The sequence below is a fragment of the Grampus griseus genome (genome assembly GCF_964374135.1).
Source record: "Grampus griseus genome assembly, chromosome: 7".
In the NCBI taxonomy this organism is placed as follows: Eukaryota; Metazoa; Chordata; class Mammalia; order Artiodactyla; family Delphinidae; genus Grampus; species Grampus griseus.
Window position 1 is genome coordinate 30,077,847 of NC_139001.1, and position 13,923 is coordinate 30,091,769.

Below are 13,923 nucleotides of genomic sequence, written 5' to 3' on the forward strand. Positions count from 1 at the left end.
GATCACCTCTGAGGGGAAGGGCACTGCTGGCCGTGGCAGCAGGTTGCCACCGGGTCCTGCTCGTGTCTCCCCTTCCCAAGAAAGAATATTTAATACTTGCCCACCCTTGGCCAAAGTCAGCTTGAGCTGAGAAGAAACACATGGAATCTATTACAGAAGCATCAACCTGTGGCTTGGAAAAGTCAGCCCTTAGCCCTCCCCATCCCCTTTTCCCGACAACTTCTAAGTTTCTATTTTTCCGTTCAAAAATATGGAGTAATTCAATATACCATAATTCCTCTCTAATGTTTATACGCATACTGTATCTCAGGAACCCAATTCCACAAAGAGATCTTTGGCAAAAAAAAAAAAAAAAAGCGAGAGGGGAGGAACCACCAAAGAAACCCCAAATGAAACAAACCACTATAGAAGGGAAAATTATATTAAACTTCTGAAAGTCCTTACATTTTCCTTTGGATTGCCATTTAGACAAAACCCCCTCCTTTTGCCCTGCACCGAGCAAACCCTGCTGATCCAACAGCACACAGTAAATGAGAGCGCCCCACTTTTGGCTCTCCAACTCTTTCCAACATGTCTTGGAAGATTCTCCAAGTCTCTTTCTCCTCTTCATAAAACAAAAACAAGTTCATTAAAATGTCAGAATTCTGTATTCAACTATCCCTGACCAAGAGTGTCCCCCGGCCCACACAATGTACAAAAGCACATTCCTGAGAGCATATGCATTAAATTACCATTTTGCAGTCACACAACTTCAGCATTTACTTTTGGCTCCCCTCCCATTCTTCTTTGTAGCCATGTTGGGGAGACGTCCACTGCATCCTTGCAGTTTCTCATACTGTCAAGTGGCTAAGGGTGCGGACCCACAGATTTCACCATCTACCTACCGACTCGGCGCTACGTCTTTATGTCTCCATCACTTCCCAAGCCTCTTCACCAATCTTCCCTCATTTGGTTTAATGAACGTTTAATAACGATCGGTAATTTACTGTAAATTGAGGCTGTCAAGCATTAAATTCTAGCCCCAAATGCCAGGTGTTCCAAACTTTGTAGTTTGTTAAGGAATGTCCTCATATTCTGCGACCTTAGCAGGAAGATTGAAAATGTGATGTCCTTTTGGGCTCTTCCAATTATTATTTTTCTCTAACTTGGATATGCTTAGAAGATAAAATGAAAATGCAGTCGATTTCCCATGTGAAGAGACTAATCGCAAATAGGTGGCCCTGAGTTTTGAGGAAGGGGTGAGGTGCCTTTTCATACTTCTGTCTTTGTCACTGACCTGTGCTCGCCTCGTGGAGGAGGCGGTGCCCTATTTTATAATCCTAATTGTCAGGCGTTCTCAGCCGGTGGTGGTAAAAGACACAGGGCAACGCAATTAAATCATGGTTAACTGCTGAGTTAACCTATCGTGCTCCACTGACCAAGTCACCCAGATGACAGCCAGATCTTCCCTTGACTGTGCCCCGGAGACAAGCTTAGCAGGAGGGGCGATCACAGTTGTGCATTCTAAAGATACGAAGTGAGGGCTAGGAAAGGAGACTACTCAAGGGAGGCCTCCTCTTTGGATGGCCCCTTGTCTCAGCTGATGTAGGGCTGTACTGGTTGTGCCAATATCTGAATGCTTCTAGATTGGTTGGAAATAGCCACTGCCCCAAGCCCCTAAGTGCCACACTTCCCTGACCTCTGACCTAGGGGGCCTCCAGGTCCCGGACCCAGCCATGGGCCAGCCTCCACTGCGACTGGTCGGCACCCATACCATCCTGGATGAAATACGGCTCTGGCCCCATCCTCACCATCCTCAAAGCTGCAGTTCTCCCCACACTCCGTGGCCTCCTCGTCAATGGGGTACGGGGTGGTGGTCTCTTCGCCCTTCACGGTGGGTCCCAGTGTCTCAACCGTTGGCTTTGAGTCTGCAGAAAGGCAAAGGAAGGGGAGTGAAGACCACATGCAGCAGCCTGTGTCAAAACCCAGCAGGAGGATGCCAAATACTAAGTCTCCTCTCCAAGGGTGGGCCTTTCAAGAAGAAAGAAAAAAGGAAATCCAAGATGGACACACACACACCCATGACGTCACTTCTGTGTGCTGTGATGACGTCAGGACCATGGCCTGTGTTAAGGAGAACGGTCCCAAGCTGTAGAAATAGCCGTAAGGGAGGCAAGAACACAAACCCACACTCTACTCCACAGCAGAGGCCCTGAGGCCGGCTCAAAAGGCCATGCGCACCAGGCAGTAATGAATGTGGGCGACACTGACCACAGGCAGGGCTCAACGTGCTCTGGGTGTCCTGTTTCAGACACAGATGTGGGTGACACACACACATAAGCAATGAAGGACACCCATCAAAAATGGTCTGAAAACAATCGGGGTTAATGCAGTGAGCTTCCGTCCTGTGGAAAACACCTGTCTGAGCACAGCCCCTTGGGTGACTGCTGTCGCGTCTCGGGCTCAGCCCTGCTTGCGTGTGGAACGGGCCCTGTTTGCGCGTGGCACGGGCCTTCTCTTCTCTGCCTTCTCTGAGTCAGACGGAACCAAAGCTAACCCGATCTGGGGGCCCACCTATTACAAGATAACCAGAAGCACAACGGCTGAAGTCACAGCCAAGCCAGACAGCCTGGGAGGTGCGACCCCAGACATCGCTGTTCGCGTTTGCCCAAAACCGGATGGAAAAGAATACGGGTTCAAAGTGACTCAGACTCCATTCAGTGGAAATAATTTGGGGCTGTGCCTTTAGGTCAGGGTGTGGCAAATTCAAATGCTTCTAGGAGGCTAACTGCTACTGTAAGGGAGGATGGCCTGCTGGGGGCTGGGAGAGTAAAGGCTGGGACAGGAGATGGCAGAAGGGTCCTGCACACCTGGTTTAAAGGAGGCCACCACGTGACTGGTTCCAGCAGGTTGAGGAACCGAGGCAAGGTGGCCCAGTGTGGCCAGATCTTGCAAAAAGATCTTTTTTTTCCCCTCGCATGAAACAAACAAACAAACAAAATCTCCAGGGAAAATCTCCAGCCCTGTCAATGTTGGCAACTTATTCAAAATACAAGTAGCAGGTGACCAAACGTGGCTGGGCAAATAACCTCAAAGCGTCCTAACTTGTAAGTTCATATTTGTTACTGTGCCACAGAATCTCAAACTCCGTTGTAAAGCAAACCGTGGTCAGCAAGGCAAGAAGTCATCATTTGAAATACAAACAAATGAACAGGTGCAGCAGCCCTGTCAAATTATTTAGCTGCAGTAACTCAACCCAGCCCATTATTTTCCCTGTTATCCTTTTGGGGTAGGAATGAAGGGAACAAGGATGAGTCACAGAAATGAATGGAAATTTGACAAGCAGAAAGCCACGTGGCCTGGAGAGAGGTTCCTGGAAATGTTAGGTAGCGGAGTGGGTGAGCTGGGTGGCAGAGAGATAACGTTAAATCCAGGGGCACAGGGGGCGGGTGAGGCAATGAGAGGGCAGGCCGTGTGAATGAAAGTGAGGAAACGGTAGCCGGCCTCTGTGTCCACTGTGTTTGTACTGGACACTTAGAGCTAACTGCCCATCAAACTACGCTCCCCGGCAATTGAAAACAGATGTCAGAGACTTCAAAGGGAAGGAGGCTGGGCGGAGGGTATCGAGCCCCTACTCTGATCTTCCAAGGAACAGCCAGGAGGACTTTGAAATGAGAAACCTGTTGCTGACCATCACCCGTGTAATTTGGGCCAGCTTGGCAGGGGGCAATAGGAGGAAAAGGCCAATAGCAATTGTCCAGCCGGTCATAAAGCAGGGCCAGCCTGGGAAGAGGCGTGGCACAGAGGACCATGGACAGGGGGGAAGTATGAGTCAGTAGCTATCGGCCTCTGGCAAGTGGCTGCTCTCTCTGGGACTCAGTTTCCCTCTCTGTGAAGGAGGCATTGGCCTAGATCGGTGATTTTTTTTTTCAAACTGTATGTCACCCTTGTCAACAGGTTGTAGATCAATTTCATGAGTCAGGACTAGCATTTTAAAATAGGGGCTATAATATTTCAGAGTATACTCACGCGGCAAGGATGAGCACCGCTTTGGGAACCTTTTGTTTCAGTCACACTTACTTACTGTAACAAGTTTATTAGGTGCCAAGCAGCAGGCTAAGTATTTTATATCCATTATTTGATTGAATCCTCATGATAACCCTGGGGGGTATAGATATACTATGGTCACCCCCCCTTCTTCAGCTAGGATAACCGAGATCGGCAGAGACAGGACTTGAACTTGGCAATCTGTCCCCCGAGTCCAGGTGCTTCATGATATACTATATCCCATAAGCACACACGTGTGTGTGTGCACGCATGCTTGTAAGTCGAGTGGCTCGTGATATAAATTTATTTTAAATTGTGGATGGTGGTCAGAAACGTTTGAAAGCCACTGGCCTAGAAGCCCTCGGGTCCCCTGCAACTCTAAGCCTCTGATTCTGGCCAGAAGAAGCCAGCTTGTGTCACTGTTGGAGGGCAGTTTTCAGCGCCTGCAAGAGGACAGGTGAGGAACACTCAGCAGGCTGCAGGGAACCTTGCCTCACTCCGTGATGGGGAGTAAAGTGTCTTCCCACTAAAATATGTTCACTGGGGCTGCCTTCCATTGAAAGGTGAGAAAGGCTAATTTGGGCCCGATTTCCAGCCTTCGTGCCTCAACGGGACACTTCCTCGGCGCCATCATAACGGCACACAGGCAGCACTTTTCTCCCCGGGAGCCGAAAGCACTTCTCCGACATGCTCTTACTAATCCTCCACGATCCCCTGCTGGGTGAGCTGCTGACAGGTACGGCACAGACAGGAAAATGGAGATACCTGGGGCTGGGGTCCTGCCTGCTGCCTCACCCCACCCCACCCCCAGCTCCGTTTGGCAGGCAGCGAGCGAGCTCCGGCTCCGGCCCCGGCTCCCGCTTGAGCTGGGATCTGTCCCAGCCCTGCCCCGGGGAGGAGGGCGGGGCCTGGAGGGGAGGCGGACCCGACTCGGAAGGGTGGATGGGGTGCTTCCCGGAAAACCTGGAGGGTGGCCAGGATCAGCGGGCCTCATCTTCGTTCAGGAGACTCGGAGGTGCTCCCAGGGCCTGCGACGCAGGGTGGAGCCCAGCGAGCCTCCTGCGGCACACGGGGAAGAAGTCGGGCTCTCGGCAGCTCCCCTGCAACAGGGTCCCTCCTGAGCAAATAAATGCCTTTTACAGATGTGGCTTCGAAATGAAAATGAAGTCTCTTAGCCACAGACATCTGGAGGCCAGATTCAGACATAAACCGATTACTTTATTATCATGAGCATTTTTTTTTCTTCCCTAAATCAACAGCCACAGCCCTCTGGCCTGAAGAGTCAGGGTCTAATTGAATTTGGGTGGGCAGTGTGTGGCTATGATTTGTTTTTGAGAGACTGGGGTTGGAGGACTGAAATGATCCTTTAAAAATGACAAAGCACATCCCTCGAGGAGCTGTCCTGAGTCCAGAGGCCGCAGTGCCGGTGGTTTGAGGCAGAACAAAGTGCAGCCCAGGGCAGGCAGGAGGCAGCAGCGTTTTGAACTGATGGGGCTTCACCTCAGGGATGGCTGCCCCTCTGCCCCATCCCCGTCGTGGTCTGACCTCCTCCAGGCCATCCCAGGAAGCCGGGGTCATGAGACCATGTGAGTGAGACCCACAGTGGAAAGAGGGCCTTACCTGTCCAGTCACAGCCCAGCACCTCCAGTCGCATCCCAATGCCCGCAGGGGACCACCTCTCAGGGTACACCCGCACGTACTGCGCCAGGACAGGGTCAAACCTCCGGATGTCAGGGGTGTCGTAGTGCATGTTCCCTTCAAACAGCTGCAGGGGAGACAGGCTGCTCAGCCCTTCTTAGGTGGGAGCCCTCCTCACTCCTCCCTTCTGCTCCTTCCTCCCCCCCTTCCCACCTCACCCTTCACATCCAACCGGAAGGCAGCTTCAGAGTTAATTCATGGTCACTGCCCGTTTTGGTCCGTGGGAGCCCCATTCTCAGACCAAGGTTTTTATTCATTTGGGAGAAACACGGCAGATGGGGAGCAGATGAAAGTGGCAATTGCTGGGTTCTGTTCTCTATCCTTGGAGTGAAACTGAGGACTCAGAATTCGGCTCTGCGTGAGTCTTAAGCTGGATTTGGCTGGAGAGGAGTGAAGGGCATTTAGGCTGTCTTGCCTGTTCTGAAGTTCTCGGTTTACTAGAAAAAGAAGTTCTTTCCCAGATGCTTAAAAGTCTAGATTTAGAAAGTCCCAGCTTGAAAGTCTAGGTTTAGAAAATGCCAGGTCACTGAGAGGCTGAAGGGAAAGTGACCATCCCTTTTCTAGGCTAATGACAATTTCCACTGGTCACACCCTGATAATCTAAGACTGTGTTCTCCCAACCTTGGTTTAGTGGAAGAAATTCTGTCAAAAGAAACCTCACCTAAAGCCACACCTCATAAAATGGATGACAGTGGGGCTGCCCTGGCTGAAGCCGGGTGGGGGACCCAACCCAGAGCGTACCTGTGAACCAGTGACTTAGGGGACTGTTGGTGTGCAGGTGTGCCAGGGGCTGTAGCTGATTAGCATCTAGGAATGAGGCAGAGCCAACTCATTTTGCAGGATGCCCACAATTCCAAAAGGGGGGCACTGTCACGGGGAGGGCAGGCTCTGACCCTGGCTAAGATCATCTCCTTTCCAAGGCCCCCAGAATAGTCAAGAAGAGCCAGGGTGGGGCTTCCCTGGTGGCGCAGTGGTTGCGAGTCCACCTGCCGACGCAGGGGACACGGGTTCGTGCCCCGGTCCGGGAAGATCCCACATGCCACGGAGCAGCTGGGCCTGTGAGCCATGGCCGCTGAGCCGGCGCGTCCGGAGCCTGTGACGGGAGAGGCCACAACAGGGAGAGGCCCGCATACCGCAAAAAAAAAAAAAAAAAAAGAAGCGCCAGGGTCAGCTGTCCCTGGGGGAGCCAGTGGTCCGACTTCTGCTCCATCCACTGAAGGTTCCAGTTACCAAGCACTGAGCCTTTCCAAGCCGCTGGAATTATAAGCTGGGAGTTTACATCAGCACTGCAAAACCTCCAACCCAGACCTTGCCTCTGCATTAAGAGTGGAAAACATTTGCTAAACAGAGACATGTGATACCCCTTCCTTATTAGGGGCCCTGCTCTTCTGAGGAAAATGAGGAGTAACTTAGCAATGAGGATCGGAACGCCTGGCTGACTGGGCAATTAACCTGGAGGGGGACAGGGCTGTGATGTCCTCTCCCTTTCCTGGGGCTCCTCGGTGCCCCTCGTTGAGGGCTGACCTCAAGAAGGGGGTGTTACACTGGCCTGCGCTTCTGGACTGGAGTTAGTTTCTCTTGCCTCTTCCCAGCCTCCATGTGAGAGGCAAGAAAGATCTAAGTAGTCAAGCCCAGGAAAATACAAAGGAGTGCAGCAACACTCAGAAAAACACAGTTGTTTTTGGAAGTAATTCACTAGTTTCTACAGTTGAGCCTCCAAAAACCACATCCCCTTTGGATGTCTGGCCAGTTCCAAGGACACTTTATCTGAAACAGGGTAGAAAGAGTGTCCAAGACAGTAGAAAGGCAGTGTTGAGTAGTGGTTAGGCATTTGGGCTCTGGAGTGAGACTTGGGTCTGAATCATGGCTCTACCACAGGTACTGTATGACCCTGGCATGACATCAAGCCTCAGTTTTGTTACCTCTAAAATGGGAGGGACGAAAGGACCTACCTTCTAGAGATGTCGTAAAGGCTAAAATAAGGCATTTAGCAGAGGGCTTGGCACAAAGTAATCTCTCAGTTAATATTTGTTTGACGGGCAGGGGTTGGTGATGACCATCTAGATGGGAAATCAACATCCCCCAAATCAACCTCCCTGTTTGGGGCAAGGTTAGGGAGTCCTCCGGGAACATCCTACCTTCGGCTGCTGGGTCCTGGGGTCCTGGATGTGCTCCCAGTCTTTGCCATTTAGGCTGTAGGCGACTTTGAACTTGCGCACAAACGCCCTGGCTTCCACGGCGGTGATGCTGTCTCCTCCGCGGGCTCCCTGGATGATGACGCCTTTCACGGTCTTGGGCGCTCCCAGGTCTACCTGGAGCCACTCCTCGCCCGGCTGGGCCTGAGGGATCCGAGGGAACCAGCCTGAGCGGCTGCTGACCAGGCGGGCAGCACTGGGGCTCCAGAGGTACTCGCGGGTAGAGGAAGCAGAGATCTGGGAGTCGGCAATGAGGCCCGAGAGCATCCCCAGCATGTCGGAGCAGGGGGCGTCTGCGGAGAGGGAGGAAGGTACAAGAGGTCATGCTGGCACCCTGCTAACTGGGTACCCCCAACCAGTAGGGAACTGTCGAAGAACCTGACTATCAACACTTTGAAGTCAGCACTGATTTCTCTGCATTTCAAGGTGGGATAGCGCTGTGGTTAAGAGCCCAGCTGGGCTAGCTGGATTCACATTTGCTTTGTCACTTACTAGCTGCTTGACTTTGGGAAAATAATCGAAGTGCTCTGTGCCTCAGTTTCCCCAGGCCTAAAGGAGGGCTAACAGCAGTACTTACCTCTTGGGGGTTGTTGCATGGGTTCTGTTAGTTACAATATAAAAGATCTCAGCGTGGTGCCTGGCATGGCCGAGTGTCTCATGTTGTTAGCCAAGGACTCTCACATCCTTGGTGACACAGTCCCTACTGATCCTCCTAGGGGCAGTGAGTGCAGGGGAGCTCAGCTAGGCTGAGCTCAGGGGATTATTTCCCGAACTACATGGAACCGTTCCTGGGACCAGATCTTAATTTCACATGTGTTACCACAGCTCTTTACTGCCTTGCGTCCTGCCAGCATCCCGGAACATGCTGTTCCCTCTACCCAAAATGCTCTTCCCCTCAGTCACCATCAGACTACTCTTTACTCATCCCCGAGTTTAAGTGTCACATCCTCAGAAAGGCTGTCCCCACACTTTCAATCAACACTCAGTGAGGTCCCCTCACTCACTCTCAGAGCATCCTGTCCTTTTCCTTCACACACGCATTTTAGTGTATAATTACCCCTGTACTTACATTTGTTTATTATCTATCTTGCCTACCTGCCTGAAAGTTCCAGCATGTCAGAGACCCCATCTGCTCGTTCCCTCCTCTTATTCACTTCCAGCTCCCAATGTGTGGCCTGGCACACAGCGGGCCTTCCATAAGTATTTGTGCAGCGAATGAGTGAGTGGAGTGTGCGTGAAGAAATGGTAGCCGGCAAGGCAGGGTCTAGAGTCAGTGTGCATTCAGTACCCATACAGGGAGTTACAGGTAAAAGCCAGCCTTCTGGTAAGGTCACGTGGTACAATCAAGCCGTTTGCAGAGTGCTGGGAGGGGGCGCAGAGCCCCCCGACCTCACAGGAGCCCCACTTCACCTGTGACCCGGCAGCCGAAGAGCTCCAGGCGGAGGGCGATGCCCGAGTGCCAGGTCTGTGGACGGACCCTGACGAAGCGTGTCAGCAGCGGTGAGTGCAACTTGTTCAGAACCACCTCCGTGGCATCGTTGTTGGCTTGGAAGACCTGTAACATCACACACGAATCCATGTTATAGCAAAATCCCCATATGCAGGTGAGCCACGCAGCCTCTGACGGAGAGGGAAAGGTCTGTTCAATTTTATTTCCCTTAAGCTTAGAAATAATCAGTGGGTTTGTTGTTTGGTGCTGTTTTAGAAACACCATGAAAAAAATGTAATTTCTCACACTGCTCTAAGTTGAAAGCAATACATGGTCTTCACAAAAACTTTTGGAGGGAAGGAAAATTTTGCCTCTGGGCCTGAGGGCCAGCAGAGGAAGGCACCATGAAAGGAAAACACTTTCAGAAGTCGAGAGAGAGAGAGGGAGGGAGGGAGGGAGGGAGGGAGGGAGAGGGAGAGAGAGAGAGAGAGAGAGAGAGAGAGAGAAAAGAAAGTAGAATATCCTTTAAAAATGGAGCGACAGGGCTTCCCTGGTGGCGCATTGGTTGAGAGTCCGCCTGCCGACGCAGGGGACACGGGTTTGTGCCCCGGTCCGGGAAGATCCCATATGCCGCGGAGCAGCTGGGCCCCTGAGCCGTGGCTGCTGAGCCTGCGCGTCCAGAGCCTGTGCTCCGCAACGGGAGAGGCCGCAACAGTGAGAGGCCCGCGTACCGCAAAACAAAAAACAAACAAACAAAAAATGGAGCGACAATGTCATCTTTTAGGGTTGTGGACCTCTCTCACTAGCTTGAACTTGACTCTCCCTTTTCCTCAGGTTTCAGGCCTAGAGGAAGAGTTCCGGGTATTTTATAATCAGAAAGTGCTTCACAGTTGTTTCTGTTAGTTCCCTAGAGGTCTCCCTGCTCCGTGGAGGGGTGAGAGGGTGGGAGCTGTCCACCCCCGGTGCCCCCGTGTCAGTCAACACTTGCTTGGTTCTTTCTGGTCTTTGTTGTAGGGTCAGGGTTGCAGACAGGCCGCTGGAGCCCTGCTCTGGCTTTCTCTCACTGTAGACCCTGCCCTGTAATGAAATCCATCCCTGTCCCCATCTGACCACTGCACCTCTTATGGGAGGAAAGGCTTTCCAGAGTAGCTTCTAATCCAACATGGTAGGAGCAAGTCCTAGCTTACCAGATGGCCCAAATCAATAACGGCCTTGGGCTTTTTTGTGTTCTCCATTAAAAAAGGAAAGAGTAGCTGCAACAAGTATATGTAAGTTTCTCTTGGTTTCCCTGGATAAGAGTGAAGGGAAAGACCAACTAACCATCGCTTCTAGATCATACCTGTCATAGCTCTAACAACCATGTGACCGTAAGTCCACTCACAGGCAACTCTGCAACAACTAGCAATTTCTCCTGGGTAGGGGGACAAGCTCCTTCAGCTCCTGGCACCTATAACATGCGAGCTGTTTAGGCACTGACAGATCTGGGATAAGGGGAATGGGGAAAATGGTATATTGGAATCTCATTGAGCCAGACACTGTGTAAACATAATTAGGCCTACAACATTCCGGGAAGTAAGTACTATTATTTCCACTTTATTGATGAAAAAACTGAGGCTCAGAGATGTCTGTCCAGATCTCAAGCCCTTGCCACGTTTTTAGATTTCAGGCTTGTGGTTTTCTCCCTTGACTCTCGTCTCGTCTACATCTGCAGCGTTTATGTTGGTGGCTAGGAGTCGTGGAGCCCTTAAGGTCCCCAAGCATGTGTGGAATGGAAGTAGAGTTGCTGTTCAGTCATGTGCTTGCTCCCAGGGTGTTCATAATCCCAACGTAGAATGACCCGAGTAACAGCAAAGAGCAGCACAGAAGCTTAGAGCTAATGAACAACGTGGTCCTTGCTTCCTCAGGAACTGTAACCAGGAACTCGGCCATTTGGCAACCTTGAACCTTCTGTATTTCCCACTTACTAAGGTCAAAAGTTAGAGTTGTTAAGAGCACCCCACTGATGGTGGGGGTGAAGGCTCAGAGCCATCACACCTTTTGCCAAATGAGGGGAAGTGGTCTGTTTAAGAGAAACAGAGGGAAGGAGAGGAGGAAACAAGTTTTCCCTGGACCACGGTATTCAGTTGCAACCCCTCGTTCCTGGTGTTGAGCCCACTTATTCCAGGGGAGCTCCCGCACCAGCCTTGCCGCTCCTTCTCCTCCCCTGGGGAGCCTCTGCCCTGGTCCCAGTCCACCAGTTTCCTCCTCTGCTCCCTGCGGACCGCACGGAGAACCAAGGCGGGACTGTGTGCCCACCCACCCCTCCCAGCTTCGGTCTGGCTGCTTCCTGCATAGTGATTGAGGACACAGAGGGGCGAGAAGACAAAGCGGAGGAAGAAGAAGGGCCACGAAAGCAGAAGGAAAGAGGGTTAGTTCCAGACACCTGGGAGAAGGCCTAAGGGAAGAGAGAGGCGCCTGAACCTCTGTGATCTAATCTGGGGAGGGGCCACCGGCAGGAGGGCCCAGGGCCCAGCACGATCTCAGCCTCAGCCTCGCCATGCCCGTTCCTTGGCTTCCTCTGAAGCTCTGAGGAGAGGGATGGAGGAACTGAATCCAAGGGAAAGAGATTAATCAGTTCTGCGAGAATTCAGCGTGAGGCAGAGGCTCTTTGCTTTGTTTTGTTTTGTTTTGCTTTGGCAGGGAAGCAGCAAATGCAGCCCTCTGCTCATTTCAGACGGCTGCTGTGAGCAGCGGTGGGTCCCCACCGGCCTACTCCCTGAGGATGGTGACGGTGGCTGTGTGTGACCTCCAACAGGAGATGCTGAGGAGTCCGTAAGCGAGGGGGCAGGGGCGGGGGCTTGATTTTCCACGTGAATATATAATTGGAGTGTTGAGTGGCTCTGAACTTTAACACAGCTGCTAATCCACAGCGTACACACCACGCTGGTGCCGTTTAGAAACACAGCACGTCTCGTGTTTTTAATATCCAGTTTTATCTTATCTGACCCCTTCATTTCTCAGCCTTGGCGGACAACACCAAGAAACCTTTCCTCTCCTGCCTCAGTAAGGAAACGACTTTGCCTGTGGACTGCCTTGGGAAGGCCGGCTGCCCGTGGGCACGGGGGGCACACACGTGTGGGTATACACCTGGGGAGGGGCTGGTCTTCCCACGGATGCGTGTGGCCACAGGCTTGGGTGAGCCCCTGGATCTCTGTCTACAATGGCCTCAGCCAGAAAGGGAGGCAGGCACGTGGTTGATGTCCCTGAGGACATCCACCTGGTGCTCAAATTGACCTTCATTCTGCTATTCAGTTTTGCTCACTCTTCTCCCACCCCTGGAACCCAATGAAGCCTCTTTCAATGTGACCTCAAATTATCCTTCCCGTTTCCAAGCCTAGGTCCTTCTTGGTGTCTTGTTTGCTCTTGACCTTGGGCTCATATCTGCCTTCTGCTCTCTGGACCCTTGGCTGAAGGAATACCATCTTATTTTAATAAACTTTTTGTATATCTCTCACTCTGAGGTGGGTGTAGTGGGAAAAAAAAGTCCAAACACCACTGAACCAGGAACCAGACTCTGCTGTTAATTAGCTCCTAGGTGTGGGCAAATATCTGTACCTCCCCCAGGCCCCAATTTCCTCCTCCATTAAATGAGGGGATTGCATGAGCTGATTTGCAAGGTCCGCTCTGGCCCCCAGACTCTAAGGCTTTCTTCACAAGAGTTTCTCATTTAGAACTGCCCCGGAAGTGTCCACTTTCTAGCATGGCATTTTAGTTACCATTGTCCCTTGTAGCCTAAGTGCTTTTGTGGACAAGGGAAGTGGATTTTCATATACTTCAAACAGTGCCCAAAACACATGGTGACTGCCCCACTCAGAGGGAGAAAATATCTTGTTGATGTTTTAGTTCAATAACAGTCCAAATGATTAATAACGAAGAGTCATACATAACAACACCTTAGTTCTTACATATCGTCTTTCGCCCAAAGATATCAAAGTGCAATTTAAGAAGATCCATTTTTAATGAAATATTAAGCAGTTTCTATTTCTCCTGACCCAATGGATTTCCAAGGTCTCTCTTTTTTCCTCCTTGCACTGCCCTATTTATAGCTGGTAAATGCTATCATACATTATACATCTTTATGACTTTTTCAATGCTTCTGTGGTTTCAGAATCACCCTTCATATATTTTCTGATCAAATTCTCTGAGATGGAACCTTGACTTCCAGTCCTGCCGTTGCAAGGTAAGGGGTTGTGTGCTTGGGAGATGATGCCAGGGAATTGGTTTTACTCCCTATCCCCTTCCGACTCACTGAATCACTATAGGCCAATCAATAAACCTTAGATACCTTGATTTCTCCTTCAGGAAAATAAAGTCGATAACACGCTTGCAGGTAGACACTAAACTCTACCAGCCCTCCCTGCTGGCTCCAGTGCCTGCACGATACCAAGGACAGATATTGGACTGGAAGCCACGTCACAAGCAATAAATAGGTCTTTGTTCAACTGGGGAAGTTCAAGTTCTGAAAGCCACTGACTCTCAAGTCCCACCTCGAGGCGAGGAATTTTCAGGCCATGACTTTGCAGTGAGGAGTCCATA

The 13,923-nt window shown here is 51.2% G+C and overlaps 1 protein-coding gene across 6 annotated transcripts in view; it reads right to left on the reverse strand.

Annotated features, from left to right (window-relative positions):
• The window catches only part of NRP2 (neuropilin 2), a 114,636-nt gene that overhangs the window by 46,151 nt on the left and 54,562 nt on the right, over positions 1-13,923 (reverse strand). For all 6 annotated transcript variants that reach the window (XM_082657740.1, XM_082657738.1, XM_082657739.1 and 3 more), the window contains exons 8-11: positions 9,330-9,474; positions 7,863-8,212; positions 5,647-5,791; positions 1,791-1,907 (exon numbers count right to left, since the gene is read on the reverse strand). In XM_082657740.1, coding sequence (XP_082513866.1) covers positions 1,791-1,907; positions 5,647-5,791; positions 7,863-8,212; positions 9,330-9,474 — 757 coding nt within the window. The remainder of the gene's footprint in view (positions 1-1,790; positions 1,908-5,646; positions 5,792-7,862; positions 8,213-9,329; positions 9,475-13,923) is intronic.